The following is a 16,173-nucleotide window of genomic DNA, read 5'->3' on the forward strand; positions in this document are numbered from 1 at the left end:
ATGAGCGGGGTTGGGGCGGCGGCCAGCGTCGCTGCCGCTTCTCTTCTGGTCGGGAAAAGCGAGAAGCTGGACGAGGCTCAAGCGCTGGCCCGCAGCTGCGCTGGAAGACCCGACTTTCAGCCTTGCGATGGGCTGTCGCTGTGCGCCACACACAGTCACGGCCGCTGCTTCCGTCTTCACTGGTGCTGCCATCTGGGCTGGTGCCATTGTGAGTACCGAGGGCGAGGGCGAGGGCGAGGGGGCTGGGATGGGCGCGGCGGATGGGACGGCAGAAAGCAAACCAGGAGGAGGAGGAGGAGGAGGGATTCGGCGGGTCCCTGCAAGCTGCTGCCTTCCAGAGGTTCCGCGCTGTTGCAGGGAAGCCCCTGGCTGAAGGCTGCAGATCCGTGGCGAGGCGGGCGGCGGGCGGGCGGAGATGTGTGGAGCCTTCGGAAAAGGGAGAGATGGGCGAATCACACCGGGGGCAGAGAAGAATCGGTAGCCTAGTCCCGAGGGGGGAAACCTAAACCCTTTGGTGGGTTTCGGATGGTGGTTTTTCCGTTAGAAGGAACCGCTTGGAGGAGAAACTGGGCTCTTGCCTGATTTCTTTTCCCCTCCTCCCGATGCCCTGATGCCCGGAGCGAAGATTTGACGAGGGATCAATAGTGACAGATAGCACAGGGGCATCCGGAGCCTAGATGGATTTCTGTGTTCTCCCGGGGAAGAGAGATCTCCCGAGTGCTTTTGACTAGGACAAGCTAAGGAAGGAGTGGGCTGGATCTGCGGTGTGTTGAGGGTGGGTAGGTAAAATGTCTAAGTGTAGCTGGGAGGGTGCAGCGCCGATCGCGCCAATCAGCTGAGCGGCGGGATCGGCTGAGTGCTGCGGGCATCCCGGGGCCCCGATCGCCGCGCATCACCGTAGCGGGGAGGACGCATCCACTACATAAGGAATACATTCCTCCTCTTCACCATTTACCTTTTCGCTAAATCTTGATTGGGGAGGCAATGAAAGGTAGCGAACCACTTAGCTAAGTTATTCGTAGCCATCAGAGGCAGCTTAACTCTTTTCCCCCCCTTTTTTTACTATACTATAACTGCTGAAGTCATAGATTCCTGTAGTAGACAAGAAGTAGAATCATCCTTCAGTACTATGGAGAGTAAAAACCTCTTGGCTTTTCCCATTCAATCTTTTCTTTATTTAGAGAAGTGTGTGGCCCTCCTGATGTAGCTCCAACCAGTATTAATCAATGTTGAGGGATGATGGGAATTGTAACTCTACATTTGGAGGCCGCAACTCTCTAAACCTTGAGCCAACTGTTGTAGTTTGCATAGAATAATGTAAATAATAGTAAGGTAAGCTTGCGGTTGAATTATAATAAAAAAGGCCATTCGCATATCTTCTGTGGCTGCATATGTAATTTGATATATAGCTCGAAGAATTAGCCTGAGATTGTCATGGAATGGTTTTATGCCTAATACTGTCTAATTTTCAAGTTACTGTTTTCACCGATTCCCTTAGTTTGGATGTATTACTCTTAGATAAAGAATATTGTTGGCTCGTCTTTTCTTTGAGCCCAGATTAGATTTTCTAATTGACTGATAGCTCCTTAATGGTTTATGATCATAAAATGGGATGGGGGGGGGAGTTATAAAATGAAAACATATAACTTACTTCCCACTTTTATCTGCAGGGGAAATGGCAATAAGCAGAAGTAATGTTATCTGTCTGGAACTAGTAACAAACCAAATGTCAGCAGCTTGCTGTAGACACTTCCTTATCCAAAGCCAGAAAACTGAAAGTCGGAGTTGCAGCAGATAAATAGCACTTTATGTTTTCTCTGTAAGGATGCCATTGTTCTCATTCAACGCTCCAAGGGTTTTCTCCCCATTCACAGGGACAGTATCATATGCTAGACTTAAGTTCTAGGGCTTGTGCAAATTATAATAATGTGCAAATTATTTTGTTTTCTGTTTTTTAAAGTTTTTTTTAAATTTGTAGTTATTTTATCTCTGTCTGAAAACTGCCTATTTCAAAAGAAAGTATAAAATTATCAACTACACCTGTCCACATCTGAATTTCTACTTGGTTTGGTCTTCTTGTGTTTTCTTTTCTAATAGTGCATTGATATGCTAGCAAATAGCAATAAAACATACAATTCTTCTGAGATAATGGGTAAAGGGAGGATGAAATTTGTCATCTTCCCTATATCTTGGTTGCAGAAGTATCCTATTGATTACTATTCTTGAATTATATGTAATCTTCCCTTCTGGTACCAAGTTCAGCATTAAACTATGTCTGAGCAAAACGGTTTTCTTCAAAAAATGAATTATGTCATCCACATTACATGTGTTCACTGATTGCTCAAGATAATGTTTTTATTTGCAGGTTATCAAGCAATCAAGCCTACCTGAATTTACTGCTTTAATGCTTCTGATCAAATGGCTGAGTTTATTTTCTCCACTTTCAAGAGCCATAGTCACAGCAGGATGGGGTGCATCTTCTAAAATCCAAATTGTATTCCTATATGTCATATATGGTATAAGATAAGACTGTGTGAAAGCATTCAGTACAAGGGCTCCCATATAGGACTGAGCTTAGAATTTCTGCACAGCCTCCTGCATCTACTCACTAAAAACATTATGTCAGATTTGGCTTTTTGCTTTTGGTAGTATTATACACTGATGAGGCCAACTGATTATGTGCCATTAAGTTAGGATTGATTCTTATCAAGCACACAGAGAGACAAGAATGGTATCTATAGTGGTTCCAGATTAATTCCCTCTCATTTCTTGGTAGAGCTAGAAAATAGGCCTGCCCCAAACATGAGTACAATTACCAGGAATTGTAAAGACTTTGAACTAAATGAAACAATAATTTTATTCAAATCTGAATTGGAACATCTTCTCTTATTTTTAGGAGAGACTCCATGTGTCTGTATTAATTCACTTATTTTTGTAAAGACAGATGCGGAGCCTTGAGAGAAGATTTGCCAGTGAAGAGGCAAAAACAAGGTGTAGAATGATATGTCATGTTTTGCATCCCTCCCTAGGGAAGGAACAGGATTTAAGCACAGCTGCAGACATAGGACAAAAACAGCAAGGAAAGTGAGTGTCTTCTTACAGGGTTAAACAAAGGCAGCACTTTCTAGGAACTTCAGTTTAAAATGGTAGATAATAATAATTTTCAATTAAAATCCTTGGGTTTGGTTGTTTCGGTTTTTTTTTTTTTCCATTTTATATGTGAATTCTCAGGAGATGAAAATGTTCAGAAATCCAAGGAAGACTTTGAAGTACCACAAAGTCTTCCTTAGATTTCTGATTCTTTTTTTTTTACCTCTTGAGAGAAACAGATGCAAATAGTTATAAAATCTTCTCATGAATTTAGCACATAAACACAGTCCCCTCAGGAATATTGCATAATTAAATATATTTTTAGTCAAGAAATTATTTGCAATTTCCAGATGTGGGTAATAGATAATCAGAATACGTGTATATATTTATTCAATTACAATTAATTGTTTCTGCTTGGAGTTAATTGGACATCTGTTTTAGAAAGTTTTCAAGGTACAGCAAAGGAATATTTTTACTTTTTTTTTTTTTTTTTGACAAAGCTATGCCTGACTATTTTTGCAATTTTAATATGTACTGCCTTTAGGACTCCATAAATTGTTTTTAGGTCTTGTTTTAGAAAATTGCAGGCTTGCTTCTTACTATATGGTCTCAGCATGCCTACAGCTTGGCAATATAATCCGCCTGTACCCATGGTATGCTGTACAGAGAAATATTAGTTACCAACTAAGAGTTGATTTGGGACCAATTTCATAACATATTATTTTAAGTGATCTCTCAATTTTAATTTTAATTTATTATAATTAGAAATGTAACTGAGGCCAAACTAGAATTAGAACTTTTTAATATTTGAATAAATCATAGAACAGAAGTTGGTGGTTGGACTTAAACTGAAAGACAGATGGAAATAAAGCTTTTATCTCATTTTGCTAATTAATCTCCCAGGTATTAATAACAGTAGTTTATAAACATGAAGATGCTATCCTGTAATCCTACTACTTGTGTGCAGCATTTTTTTTTTATTGCAAAAGTTTTACAATTACATTTTCACCCCTTTTTTCCCCCCCTCAACCCACCCCAAACCTCCCAACCTCATCCTCCCTAGCCCTCCCTAACCCTCCCCTCCCCCCAGACTTCCACACAATATACTCAGATCAAGAACCCCCCCCCTTGCATAAAACTTGAACCCCTCCCTCCCCCTTGTAGTTTTTCATCTTCATTACATTAAAATATTTCTATCTTAATATAACATTTTCAAATAAAGGCTATTTGATACTTCCTGGTTTGATATTTGTTCTGAACATAATCTATCCACTTTTTCCATTCCCATTCATAAGTCTCTTGTGAACAGTCTTTTAAATATGCTGAAATCTTCGCCATCTCTGCAAAACTGGCCATCTTCAAAGTCCATTCCTCGATAGTGGGCAAAGCTTCATTTTTCCAGTATTTACCTATCAATAATCTCGCTGCTGTTATCATATACAATATCAACTTTGTTTCCCCCAATGTAAAACCCTTAACTATACCCAATAAAAACAGTTGTGGAGAAAATTGAATTTTTTTCTTCAAAACATTCTGCATAACCCACCAAATTTTTATCCAAAAAACCTTAACTTTCTTACAAGTCCACCAAACATGATAATATGTAGCATCTAAACTATCACATCTCCAACATTTTGGCTGAACATTAGGGTACATACACGACAATTTTTTGGGGTCTAAATGCCATCTATAAAACAGTGTGCAGCATTTCTGACACAGTAATGTTTTCTGGTTTTTTGGTATGGAACATTTCTTATAAGGAAATCCTATGTTGTAAATATTTATTTATTTAAAACATTTTTTCGTTTCCCATCTTGTAAAACACAATTCTGAATGGCTCATGACAATAATAAACACCAAATACAATAAAACAAACAAAACCTGAGGCACCTGATCCACATTCTCTAACTCATGAAACAATACAGGTAGTTAATCTAAAAGCCCAAATTTACTACTCAGTTCTAGTAGAGAAGGGAATATGTAGCTCTCTAGATGCCAATAAAATGCATTTCGCAGCATCCTTAATCTTGAAGGGCTGCAGGGGGCTACTGTTTATGAAGGTTTGGAAGACGAGTGGTTCCAATTCCTGTATTATGAGGCTTATGCTAGGAATACACTTCAGGATATTTCTGATATATTTTTGGTTCCCAGAATCTGAGATAACCAATAATCTTTGCATATTTTAGAATGGCCTCACGTTTGCATGCTTGTATTTATTTATTTATTTATTTAGCCCTGAAATACTACAATTCACTGGATGTAATGGGTTTCCCATAATGAATATTCTCTTTTGCAGAGGGCACTTCAACACTTTTTGATTTTGTTACAGTACCACATATATTTTTTATCCCTCAGAGTGTCTTTTTCAGGAAAATATTCTCCAAATGTATCAGATTATACTTTCTGTGCATTTCTCAGTGATATTTTCCTTACAGAAGTTCTGAACAATATTACAGCAAGTTAGGAAAGATTGCCCTAGAAATATGTTGTGCTCCATTCTGTTTCTAGGTTCTACTCAGTTCTGTTATAGTATTTAGGCAATTAGAAATACTAGAAATATATAAGGTAATTTTTGAAATATTAATAATCACCTGACTACCCTGAAAAACATCTTTGCCCATGTATGACACTTTTTCAATTCACACTAATAAAGTTCTTATTTGAGTGTATCTTAGAAAGAACATAATTTGTATGACAGTTTTTTAAAAGAGCAAATAATTATTATTTCAGCTACCAGAAATATTTTTCTGCTGAGAGTTTCCAAGCAGTGTAAGGTGTTTCTAACTGGTAGATTCTTAATTTATATACGTTATTAAAATTTGATTTGATATGTTAAATTGATATCCCACCCTTCTTCTTGAAGAGCATAGCATACCCTCCTCTACATTTTCACCCACAATAACCACTCTGTGAGATAGACTAAATTAAGAAAGAATGGCTAGTTCAAAGACAAACAACCACTAAAACACACTAGCTCTCATAGAAGTATATTTTTGATTGAGACATTAAAAAATGCAATTAATTACATTAATAAGATGTCAATTCTGCAATGCTAAATATTTTTGGCAATAGTTTGATATAATTTTGGAAGGTAATTCATAGCAATGTTTCCATCCAATAATTTACACACTTGACTAATAATAATCTAAATTCACTAAGCTATTACATGATATTGATGAGCAGATTCTTGACATATGAACATACAAGAGTTATAAATTGGAAGTAAGTTGACTGTGGAAACTCTTAGAATTAATCAGAATTTAACTGATTGAGCGAATATCTTTTTCACAGCTCACACCTGTTTATGCTATTCTGTACTTCCATTTACATTTATGATGAAGGAAAAGGAAGTGGGGTTGTACAAGTGGCAAATATGAACAGATGTGGAACAAAATCAAGGATTAAAATCAAACCTCCATTTCATTTTTCCATAGAGAAGGATTAATTTTGCATAATGCATTGATTTTTACTTTAGAGTTTGATAATAGGGTTTTTTTTCTCCAAGTAAAAACTGGGTCTTTTTGTAAATGCAACACTGTGGAATGAAAAAAATGATACATTTCCTGTACTAACTTTTTCAAATATTATCTTTTATCAATCCACTGCTAAAAAGCAAGCTTTTAACATATTCAACTTCATAAAACTCAAGAGATTTCATATTAGACATTACTTTAATTGTAAAGCAAATACAATTGTACAATCATGTAGACACCTGTTATTTTCTTAAGGCATTTTTTTTCTCTCTCTCTCATCTATCCCTCCATACATATATGTACATGCATGCACACACATACATCCATACACATATACACACAGAGAGACACAAACACATTAATATATTTTTAAGTTTTGGGGGTGTAAATCATGATTTTATAATAATCTTACCAAGGTTTCCATTGAAGAACTTACTTTGCAAAGATATTTAGCAACTGTGAATTCAGAAAGCATTTTTGACATGTATAAAATTATTTGAATTCAGGAAATCTTTTTTGAAAGACTATCTGGTCTGTTTCAAGAATGAATGCATCTTAAGACTTGCAAGGACCACTCTCACCACACATCAGCATAATTCACTTGAAGGTATTCACTGCTGCTACCTAGATTGAAGTCCTTGTATTAAAAAAATGCAGTGATTCTTCATCAGTGTATAATATAATGGCTCAATAGTATTTTCCTTCTACTAGTTAATGAGCCTCAGTGTTACAAAATGGCATATTAATTATTTTTTCACTCTAATATATTACTTAAAAACATTTTTAATTTTTATTTTGATACACTGAAAAAACTACATTCAGATGAACACTTTTGAAATAGATTTAAAATATTTTCTTATTAAATTATCCCTTTTTTGTGATTATTTCGAACAGATTGAGGTCATGGTAAACCCTGTTAGCATTTAGCAGAATCAGTCATGACATGGAACTACTAACGTGATTAGAGAAAATAAAACAACAGGAATATGAATTAACATAATGTCTTTATTTTTTACTTCAGAATCTCACATTTAATCATCTACCATTTTAGTTTGGATTTAGTTTTATGTGTGTGTTCCTGAGTAACTAAAGATGTTCGTAAGAATTCTTAAGATTCTTCACATATTCATGATTTCTCAAATGTAGACAAATGTATAAGTTATTATTTTATAAGTTATAGGAATATTAAAACACTTTAACTTTACCCCAAAGATGGCAATATCAAATGGTGCAAAATAAAAAGGTTGTAATACCTATCATCCTTCTGGTAATACTAACTGGCCATGTTAACAGAACATTAGATTAGATGGTTTTTTTGATTGAATAAACAAGGAAATTCTTTTCACTCTTATATTGCACTTAGAAAGCTTCCTGTCCCACTTTTTCATAAATGTTGCATTTTTGTTATTCAGATTCATAGCTCCAGAAACCATAATGTGGAATAAGAAATCATACACCCTGCTATTTTACTCATATGTGTTTGAAGATTCCTCAAAGACATTATGTGCATAATGTAATGTATGGATAGTTAAAAGATATGATATACTGGAATATATTAATTTAGGGTAGGTATATATTTATACCTTCATTTACTTTGATTGAGAGCTAATCTTATTAAAAATAATTACTTCAAAAGACTATAAGCAGTTTCAGTAAACTGATAACTGGCCCTGTGCTGTTGTGTGACCTCATCCAGCATGCCCATGTAGACATTAAATTGATGTACCCTGACAAGCAGGTCTCAGTGGACTTTATTCTGAAAAGATTGTGTTGAAAAGATATGTTAAAGATTGCACTGTAAGTTGAATAATTATATTAATCTTCATAGATTCATATAGCAATCCTGCTGTATTCAATTGGACTTCACTCTTAATAACTAGGGTAACAGGTTACATCTATGATAATGTCCATATAATTAAAATATTTGCTTTTGTTCTGTATATGATATATGCATATAAGAGCAAACAAGCATCAATTTAGAAGAGAGATTTTACACTTTGAAGGATGTTTTAATGGGCCCTTATTAATTACGTTGGGGTGAAATCAGTTTCCTCAGTATTGCACACATGAAAATGAAGTATTAGAGACTTTGTGAATGCATATGTCAAAGGGAATAACTTTGGTGTAATTTTAAGAGTCCTGCTCTAACCATAACACACAGACTGTCAATCTCTAACACCCCACCAAGCCATATGTGTGATGCAGAAAATTGTCCATTTGCTAGGATTTGTATAGGTAATCAGTGCATGTACCTGTAGTAATATAGTTTAAGGCCACCAGTAACATTTTCTAAGAAGAAAGGGCTAGAGTAAAGAGGTTGATGATACAAAGTGGACTGGGCTATATAATATAACGCGCGCCAATTTATATTGGTTTCATCTATATCTCTGTCTTTTTTAAAAAACTGTGTTAAATCAAATTAAGTCAATTTAAAAAAAAAATCTGCTTCAAAATGACAAGAAACTATGCCATTAATTTTTAGCTGTTTTGTTTACAGGGTATTATGGTTCTGTAAAAATGTCACCGGAGGCTATATAGAGCTTTAGGGCCTCAAAAGTTAGTTGATAACTGCAAACGTTTCAAGAGAAGTAGAATGGCCCAAAACTATAGAAATGACTCATTGTGTTTTTCTCTCTTGCTTTGATGGGCAATAGAAGTTTATAGGAAGTTCAGGTATTCTGAAACTGGATCTCAGAAGACAGCAGGCAGTTAACTTTGTTAAATGCAGGAAATGCAATAGCATTAAAAGTTTGCCATAATTTTTAATGGGAAACTGGAATTCATCAACATGATGTGAAGCTTCAGTTAATTAGCTCAGCCATATATCACATATATTTATGGTGGCTCCTTCTAAGGAAACTAGACCTCTTGTGAACACCTGAATCCTTAAAACATCTCACTATTCAGAAATGGAGTCTGTGTGCAAAGCAATATAATTTCTCATTTTCCACAGTCCCACAAGCACCCTCCCCTTTTCTCCTGTCTGCGGTCTATGTTGAATCCAAAAAGTAAAGTGTCTCCTTTAGAACCATAAAATCATCCACCGTTTTCCAGCTCAGGCTTGCATACTTAGTGTGCAAAAGTGTTATCTGAGATATTATGGAAGTTGCTCTGGGCAAAAACAGTAATTCTCATTTTCTCTGGTAGGTTACTTTGGATTATTTCCTAACTTTTTCCTGGTGGATCTAGAGGGGCAATATTGAATTGCCACTTCCACACAGAAAAACAAACCATCTGTTTATGGAGAAGGAAGCTGTGTTTATCATGTTTGTGTTGGAAAACAATATTTTCATTGCAGGGCCAGGGTGGGAGGAGAAGACTATTCTACACAGGAACCCATAATCTAATTGATCCTTTTAAACATCATAGAATCTCAGAGTTTTCACTTATGAAAAATATTCAGTCCTTTTTATGCCAAATTACAAAAGGCTTGTGGAAGGCAGGATGTGTTTCAGGAAAAAGATTGTTTTTAGAAAAAAGCATACTCCTCCAAATTGCACTTATTTTCCAATTACTTGTAAATATTTGCCCATCTTTAAATAATCAGACATTAGTAATTAACTGCTGCTTATCTGTCTAGTTATTGGAGGGGTTTATAAACAAACCCAGATTTTCACAAGCTGCAGCCATATGTCTGCTATTCTTAGAGTTACTTTTGAATCAGTACGTTCCCAGTGTCATCTTCCACTGTCTGATCAGAAAACATACCCTTAGTTTCTACTAAGTTCTACAATATCAGAATGAACATGCATTTATATCGGGTCATTATCAAAATGTATTCTACCATATGCCCTCAGTCATCAGAATATCTCACTGGCAATTAGAGAGAGGGTCTTCTTGAGGATGAACCCCTGCATTTGGATGTCCTTCTATTTTCCAATGATTCTTGCCTGGCAGCCACTTCATTATCCTGCCACCGGACAAGAACATTTTTATTCTGTTTTTCTAGTTCCCTGAACTGAGCTACATTTTTGGTTTTATATATATTACAGTTTTTAACTTCTGTTTTTCCACATCACTTGTTTATCACATGTACCTTAAAAGCAAAGGCATTTGGGTAGTATTTGCAGTTGTAAACAAAAAGAAGGAACTGTGATAGTGTAGAATGCTCTTTCGCCAGTCTGAAATAAAATGTGTGGTGCCATCAGTTGGATGGTAAAGAGATGCAATTATCATCTTTCTCTTTTAATGAAAGAATAAATATAATTGCCATGTGGACAATCTGTATCAGTGTTTTTCAAACTTAGCAACTTTTAAGATGTGTAGACTTCAGTGCACAGAATTCCCCAGTCTGCATGCTATTATTTGTGGTAGGTTTGGTGATTGTACAGGTTCTTCCACACAAGATTTTTATTACACAAATACTCTTTTTCCCCCACAAAATTTAACAGTAGTTCAGGCAAAGTTGTTTTCCATCTGTAACCCTCCCAGTTTCCCCCCTGCTTCGTCAATCAGTTTTCTTTTTAGAAAACCCATTAAAAGGAGAATAATAAAATACTTACACCATTGTTTTTATTGATAGGAGCTTTCCTACTGAAAATAAAAAAGTAAGATTTATGTTTTCTTACCGTGCAAAATGAGGGTTATTTAAAATAATTATAAAATTGGAGCCTTCTACTGAACTAGTGTGGGGTAAAACAATTTCAGTGCCATTCCGACCAATCATGCACAAACGGACTGCTATTGTGCCCTGTCAGCAGGAAATTGTGCCTGTGCTATGGATACAACTGAATGAAAAAAGGGATGTGGAAGAAAAGGAACTGAAAGAAATTAAAGATAAAAGCAGAATGACAAAGGAAGGGAAACTATGACTCTTGTATGAAAATGTGTTAGAAGATTATTCAAAAGAATGAATGGAAATGGATACAAGGAAAGATTATATGGAAGCTGTTTAGAAAGAATGAAAAAATGTTAAAAAGTTGGCCCAGAAAAAAAAAAAGAGCTGGTGGAATTAAGAAGTGAAGAAGGCTGTAGATGAAAAAAAAATACATGAGGGAGAATGGCTGCTATGAAGTTTAAGTTTAAGAGAAATACATTGTGTATTCTGTACAGAGAGATAGTTGCAAAGAGTAAAGAGATTAGTAGTGGTGTTCCAGTAGTTAAGGCACTAGGTAAGAAATCAAGAAAATATGAGTTCTAATCCTGCCTTAGGCATGGAAGTCAACAAGGTGACTTTGGGCCAGTTGCTCTGTCTCAGTTCATGAGAGACTCAGGCTCAGTGACACTTGGTTGATCCAGGAAAAGAAAAAAAACAGACTCTGCACTTGTGGCAAAACGCAAGGAAGAAAAAAAAAGGATAGGTACAAAGAACACACAGTAGTCCAAGAGAGCAAGGACTGTTAAAACTGAACGATACATGTAAAATAAAGTACAGCATTTTTGATGAAAATTTTAAAAAACTGTTTTGGAAGTGGATGAAAGAACTAAATACTTCAGCAGAGGGACTAGAATTAAAATAAAAAAAATGATTATAAAACTGAAGTGAGGATATACTGCTGGGAATATGTTAGACATGGAAACAGGATTTAAAAAGAGTAGAACTAAAAAAAATGATGTAAATGTGTTAGTGTATCCAAGAAAAAAATTGTTGAAAAGGAAGCCATACACAGTTATGTGTAAGACTACAAGCATAGCTGTTATAATTGAAGAAAAGTTGACATGTGGATGTGGTTTGCTTATAGCTGTGTATCTTGTTTAATATGTGTGTCAAGACTATTTATATTTGATGATTGAGGAATGTGATTACTGGTCTCCTATACAGAGAGAGAGGGAGCGGGGGAAGCATGAGTGAATATAAAAACCTCTGGGACAGGAAGCTCAATTTATTAAGTGTGTCTAGGAAGATGTTGAGCAGAATTATTATTTTGTCCAATTTTTATATAGTGGTATGTTTTTTGTATGTTAGGAGAAATAAAAAAAAATGAACCCAATAAGAATATGTTATTATGCAGTTGTGTGTTAAATCAAATCATATAAAATAAAAAATAAATAGATGATTTCTGAATGTGGACTGAATATATAAAAGAGAGGAGTCCATGCAAAATAAATGCACTGTGTTCATTTAATTATTTAGATAGAATGGATGACAATCAAACCCTAAAACAAATTAATGAAGGAAGACCAAATGGTTTCAGAGGAAGAGGAATACAACGAAAGTTATGGTGGGTTGAAGTTGATAACATACTCAAAGAGAAGTGAGGAAATTTAAATAGTAAAAGGCAAAGAATGAATTAATGTTTGGACATGCTGGAAAAAGGGGTGCTTTGTAAGGATAGGAAAGTATAGAGAAGTGTTGACACAATTTTGCTGAAATGAATAAATTGACTTCTTTGATTGGGGAAAAGTTATTATTTACATTTATTGGTGACTGATAGCCACATGGACTTTCTGCATAAAATGAGAAAAATGATTTTGGGATTTAGGGTTTGGATGATTAGGATGATTTTCCTCCTTACTTTATATTGCTTGTTTCAGTCTTTATCTTTTTATTTAAACATGTTAATAAAATTATATTAAAAAAAGGAAGATGTAGAGAAATATAGCAATTGGTTGTTGTGTAAATTACATCCAGTAATTTTTTTCTTTCCTTTTATTGTATCACCCTTTATTATTTTATTTTAATTTACTACTTTATACTTTTCTGTGCTTTACATAATGTTGCTTGCACTGGCATTACTTCCTTCTAGGTATTGAAGTTATTTTTATTAGAACATAGAATAAGAAGGGCTACATATATAAGCAGAGCAGAAGTATGTGATTCCATTGAAAAGAAGCAAAAGTCAGCAATATCTCTACATACTGCTGCCTCTGCAGAGTTTATCATGCTTGCTTCCAGATTCTGGAAGTTATCACTCCTACTCTACATTTATTTTTCACATTCCTGCCCAGTGGTGAAATCTAAAATTTGTTACTACTGGTTCTGTGGGCGTAGCTTGGTGGTGGTGGTGGTAATGTGACTGGGTGGGTGCGGCCATTTTTTTTTTTAACTTTTAAAACCATTTTTTTACAACCTCTTCGGTGAAGAGGTTGTAAAGAAATGCTTTCAAAAGGCTCTGACAATCCCAGCTGAGTTGCCTGATCGGCAGAGGCTTTTTTACTATTCGGCGAAGAGGTTGTAGAAAAAACGCTTTTAAAAGTAAAAAAAAAAAAAAAAGCCTCTGATGATTGTGTGGCTCAGCTGGGCATGTGGGGGGCAGGGATTTTTGCTATCGGTTCTCTGAACCATCCGCCTCCATTGCTACTGGATCAGACGGTCCGGTTCGAACCGGGAGCATTTCACCCCTGTTCCTGCCGCAAATTCAATCCAGAGATTCTCAGCTGCTTACAGAGATTGTAAAACCCAAGTAAACCTTCATGGTGTAAAAATACCCGTAGAAACAATAAAACTATACTGTCCAAACATAAAGCTACAAACGATACAAACAGAAAGTAAAGATTGCATGATCAAATCAGTAGACCAGCTCTGACTTTTAAAGCTTCTGAAACATCAACAAGGAGGGGGCTACTCTGAATATAACTAGGAGGCTGTTCCATAGGGTCAAAGTGCCATGGAAAAGCAGCACTTTTCATTGCAATTGCTCAGACCTTCTCAAAATGCTGGAACAATAAGTGTCCCTCTCTTTGCTTTAATTGTTCAGACAGTATTGATTAAAGGAGGTGATACTGCAGATATCCAGGCACTGAGTAAGTAATTTATAATTTAAAACCAGTACTTTAAATTGTACCTGGAAACCAATTAGCAACCAATGCAGGATCGCAAAATCCATATTATATGTTCCTAACAATGCCAGAAAGCATGTGCGACCATCCATTTTGGACCAATTGTAATTTCTAACTAGTTTTTAAGGATAGAGCCAACTATAACATGTTACAGTAGCTCAGCTAGGTAATAATAAGAACACGAGTTACTGTAGGTAAACACTTCTACCTCAGATAGGGTTGCAACTGATGTACTACCAAAATTGGGCAGAATGCCCTCTGGCCACAGTTTCTACCTGCAGGGGCTGGGAGACCAGAAAGAGCTCCAAGTTGTGAACCTGCTCCCTGATAGGTATTACTTGGCAGTCAAGGAACAACTCTGGTGGTAACAGAGAACCCTGAAGTATCAACAGCAAAGTAATCTTTCCCAGCTGTTCTATTATGGTTCATTGCACAGTCAGCCAGATATGTAGATTGTATTGAGCCCTTCCCAAGGACCGGGGATAGGCAGATTTTGTTTGATGGTATTAAAGATATGTTCAGGATGTAAGCTGTTCCGAGTAAAGCTGCCTTTTGCAACTGATGATGATTTTGTCAATTGATGATGGTATTAAGTGGTGTTCCTGATGTTTTGGGATTGCACCTGAGGTGCCTGTTACTATTGGTATTATTTTTGCTTTCTTTTGCCACAGCCATCCTATTTGCATGTTTTTGTATTCTATGATTTTCTCCAGTTCTTTCTCTTTTATTCTGCTGATTCCAGATCCTCCCAGAATGTAATCTGTTCCAAGTAAAGCTGCCTTTTGCAATTGATTGGTGGTTCTTTTTTATTTCAATATTCTTTTCCTTGATCCTGCTTTTATATGGCATAGTCAATCCAATCCTATTTTCTTCTTACTTGGCTTAATTATCAGAATACTAGTGGCTTTCACGGATTTAAAATCTCTTCATTTCCTGTCTTAAAATGTCTTGTTAACAACTGCAGCCACAACAGCCCCTGGTGGCACAAAGAAAAAAAAAATAACACTCTGACAAAAGGCTTAGTTGTATAATAGTTTGTCTAAAATGAATGAATTTCAAGATGGGTGGCGGAAGGGGGAATCTCCTATTTTAAAGAATATTTATTTTCTGTGACTGAGAGGAAACAAATGATAAGTATAAAGCTAAGTAAAAAGCTAAGGGGCTGGCATGCCAGTCAGATGCCTTCAGGAGGCCTATAAGCTAAGCATATTCTTGTTTTACACTTTCAGCATCTGGCATGCAATAGCATTTTTTTTTCATGAACTAGTTAATTTCTACAAAGTAAAATTTGATTCTAATAATTCTTTTCATATCTTTTGCAGGTAAATATGTTTATCAGCCTATGACTCCAGTAGAACAGCTTCCAAGTACAGAAATACCTGTTCGGCCTCGAGGAACCATAAACACTATTCAGATCGCTGTGTCTCTCACAGAACACTTTTTGAAGTTTGCACCTGTCTTCCAAGCACCATTACCACCAGACTCCCCACGGTTTTGCACAATTTCAGACCTCTTTATTGACAATTACCGTGTGAAATGCATCAATGGGAAGATGTGTTATGTGCAGAGGCAACCTCCTGCTCTCTCCTATAAGATGAAGCCCCAGGAGGTCCCCACACGCAATGCCTTAATTTTGAGAGAGAATAACACACCAAAAATAGATCATTGCTCATCCCCTTCCAGTTCTGAGGATTCTGGGATCAATGCTGTTGGGGCTCATTACGTAGAGTCATGTGATGAAGACACAGAAGAAGGAGCAGAGCTAAGTTCAGAAGAAGATTATAGTCCAGACAGTAGCTGGGAACCAGATGAGTGTCCCCTTCTATCACCCTCACAGTGTGAACTAGAAGTAATTGAAACCATAGAAACCACAGTGTGAAATTTTGAGCTG

At 36.2% G+C, this 16,173-nt stretch overlaps 1 protein-coding gene across 1 annotated transcript; it reads left to right on the top strand.

The window, feature by feature from the left end:
• On the top strand, positions 1-16,173 carry CUNH3orf70 (chromosome unknown C3orf70 homolog). The gene is made up of 2 exons (XM_070946029.1): positions 1-208; positions 15,605-16,173. The coding sequence occupies exons 1-2, from the start codon at positions 1-3 to the stop codon at positions 16,159-16,161; spliced, it is 765 nt and encodes a 254-aa protein (XP_070802130.1). The 3' UTR covers positions 16,162-16,173.

The sequence above is a fragment of the Pituophis catenifer genome, unplaced genomic scaffold, assembly GCF_029215685.1.
Source record: "Pituophis catenifer annectens isolate HBS135680 unplaced genomic scaffold, rPitCat1.0.hap2 SCAF_6, whole genome shotgun sequence".
Taxonomy (NCBI): Eukaryota; Metazoa; Chordata; class Lepidosauria; order Squamata; family Colubridae; genus Pituophis; species Pituophis catenifer.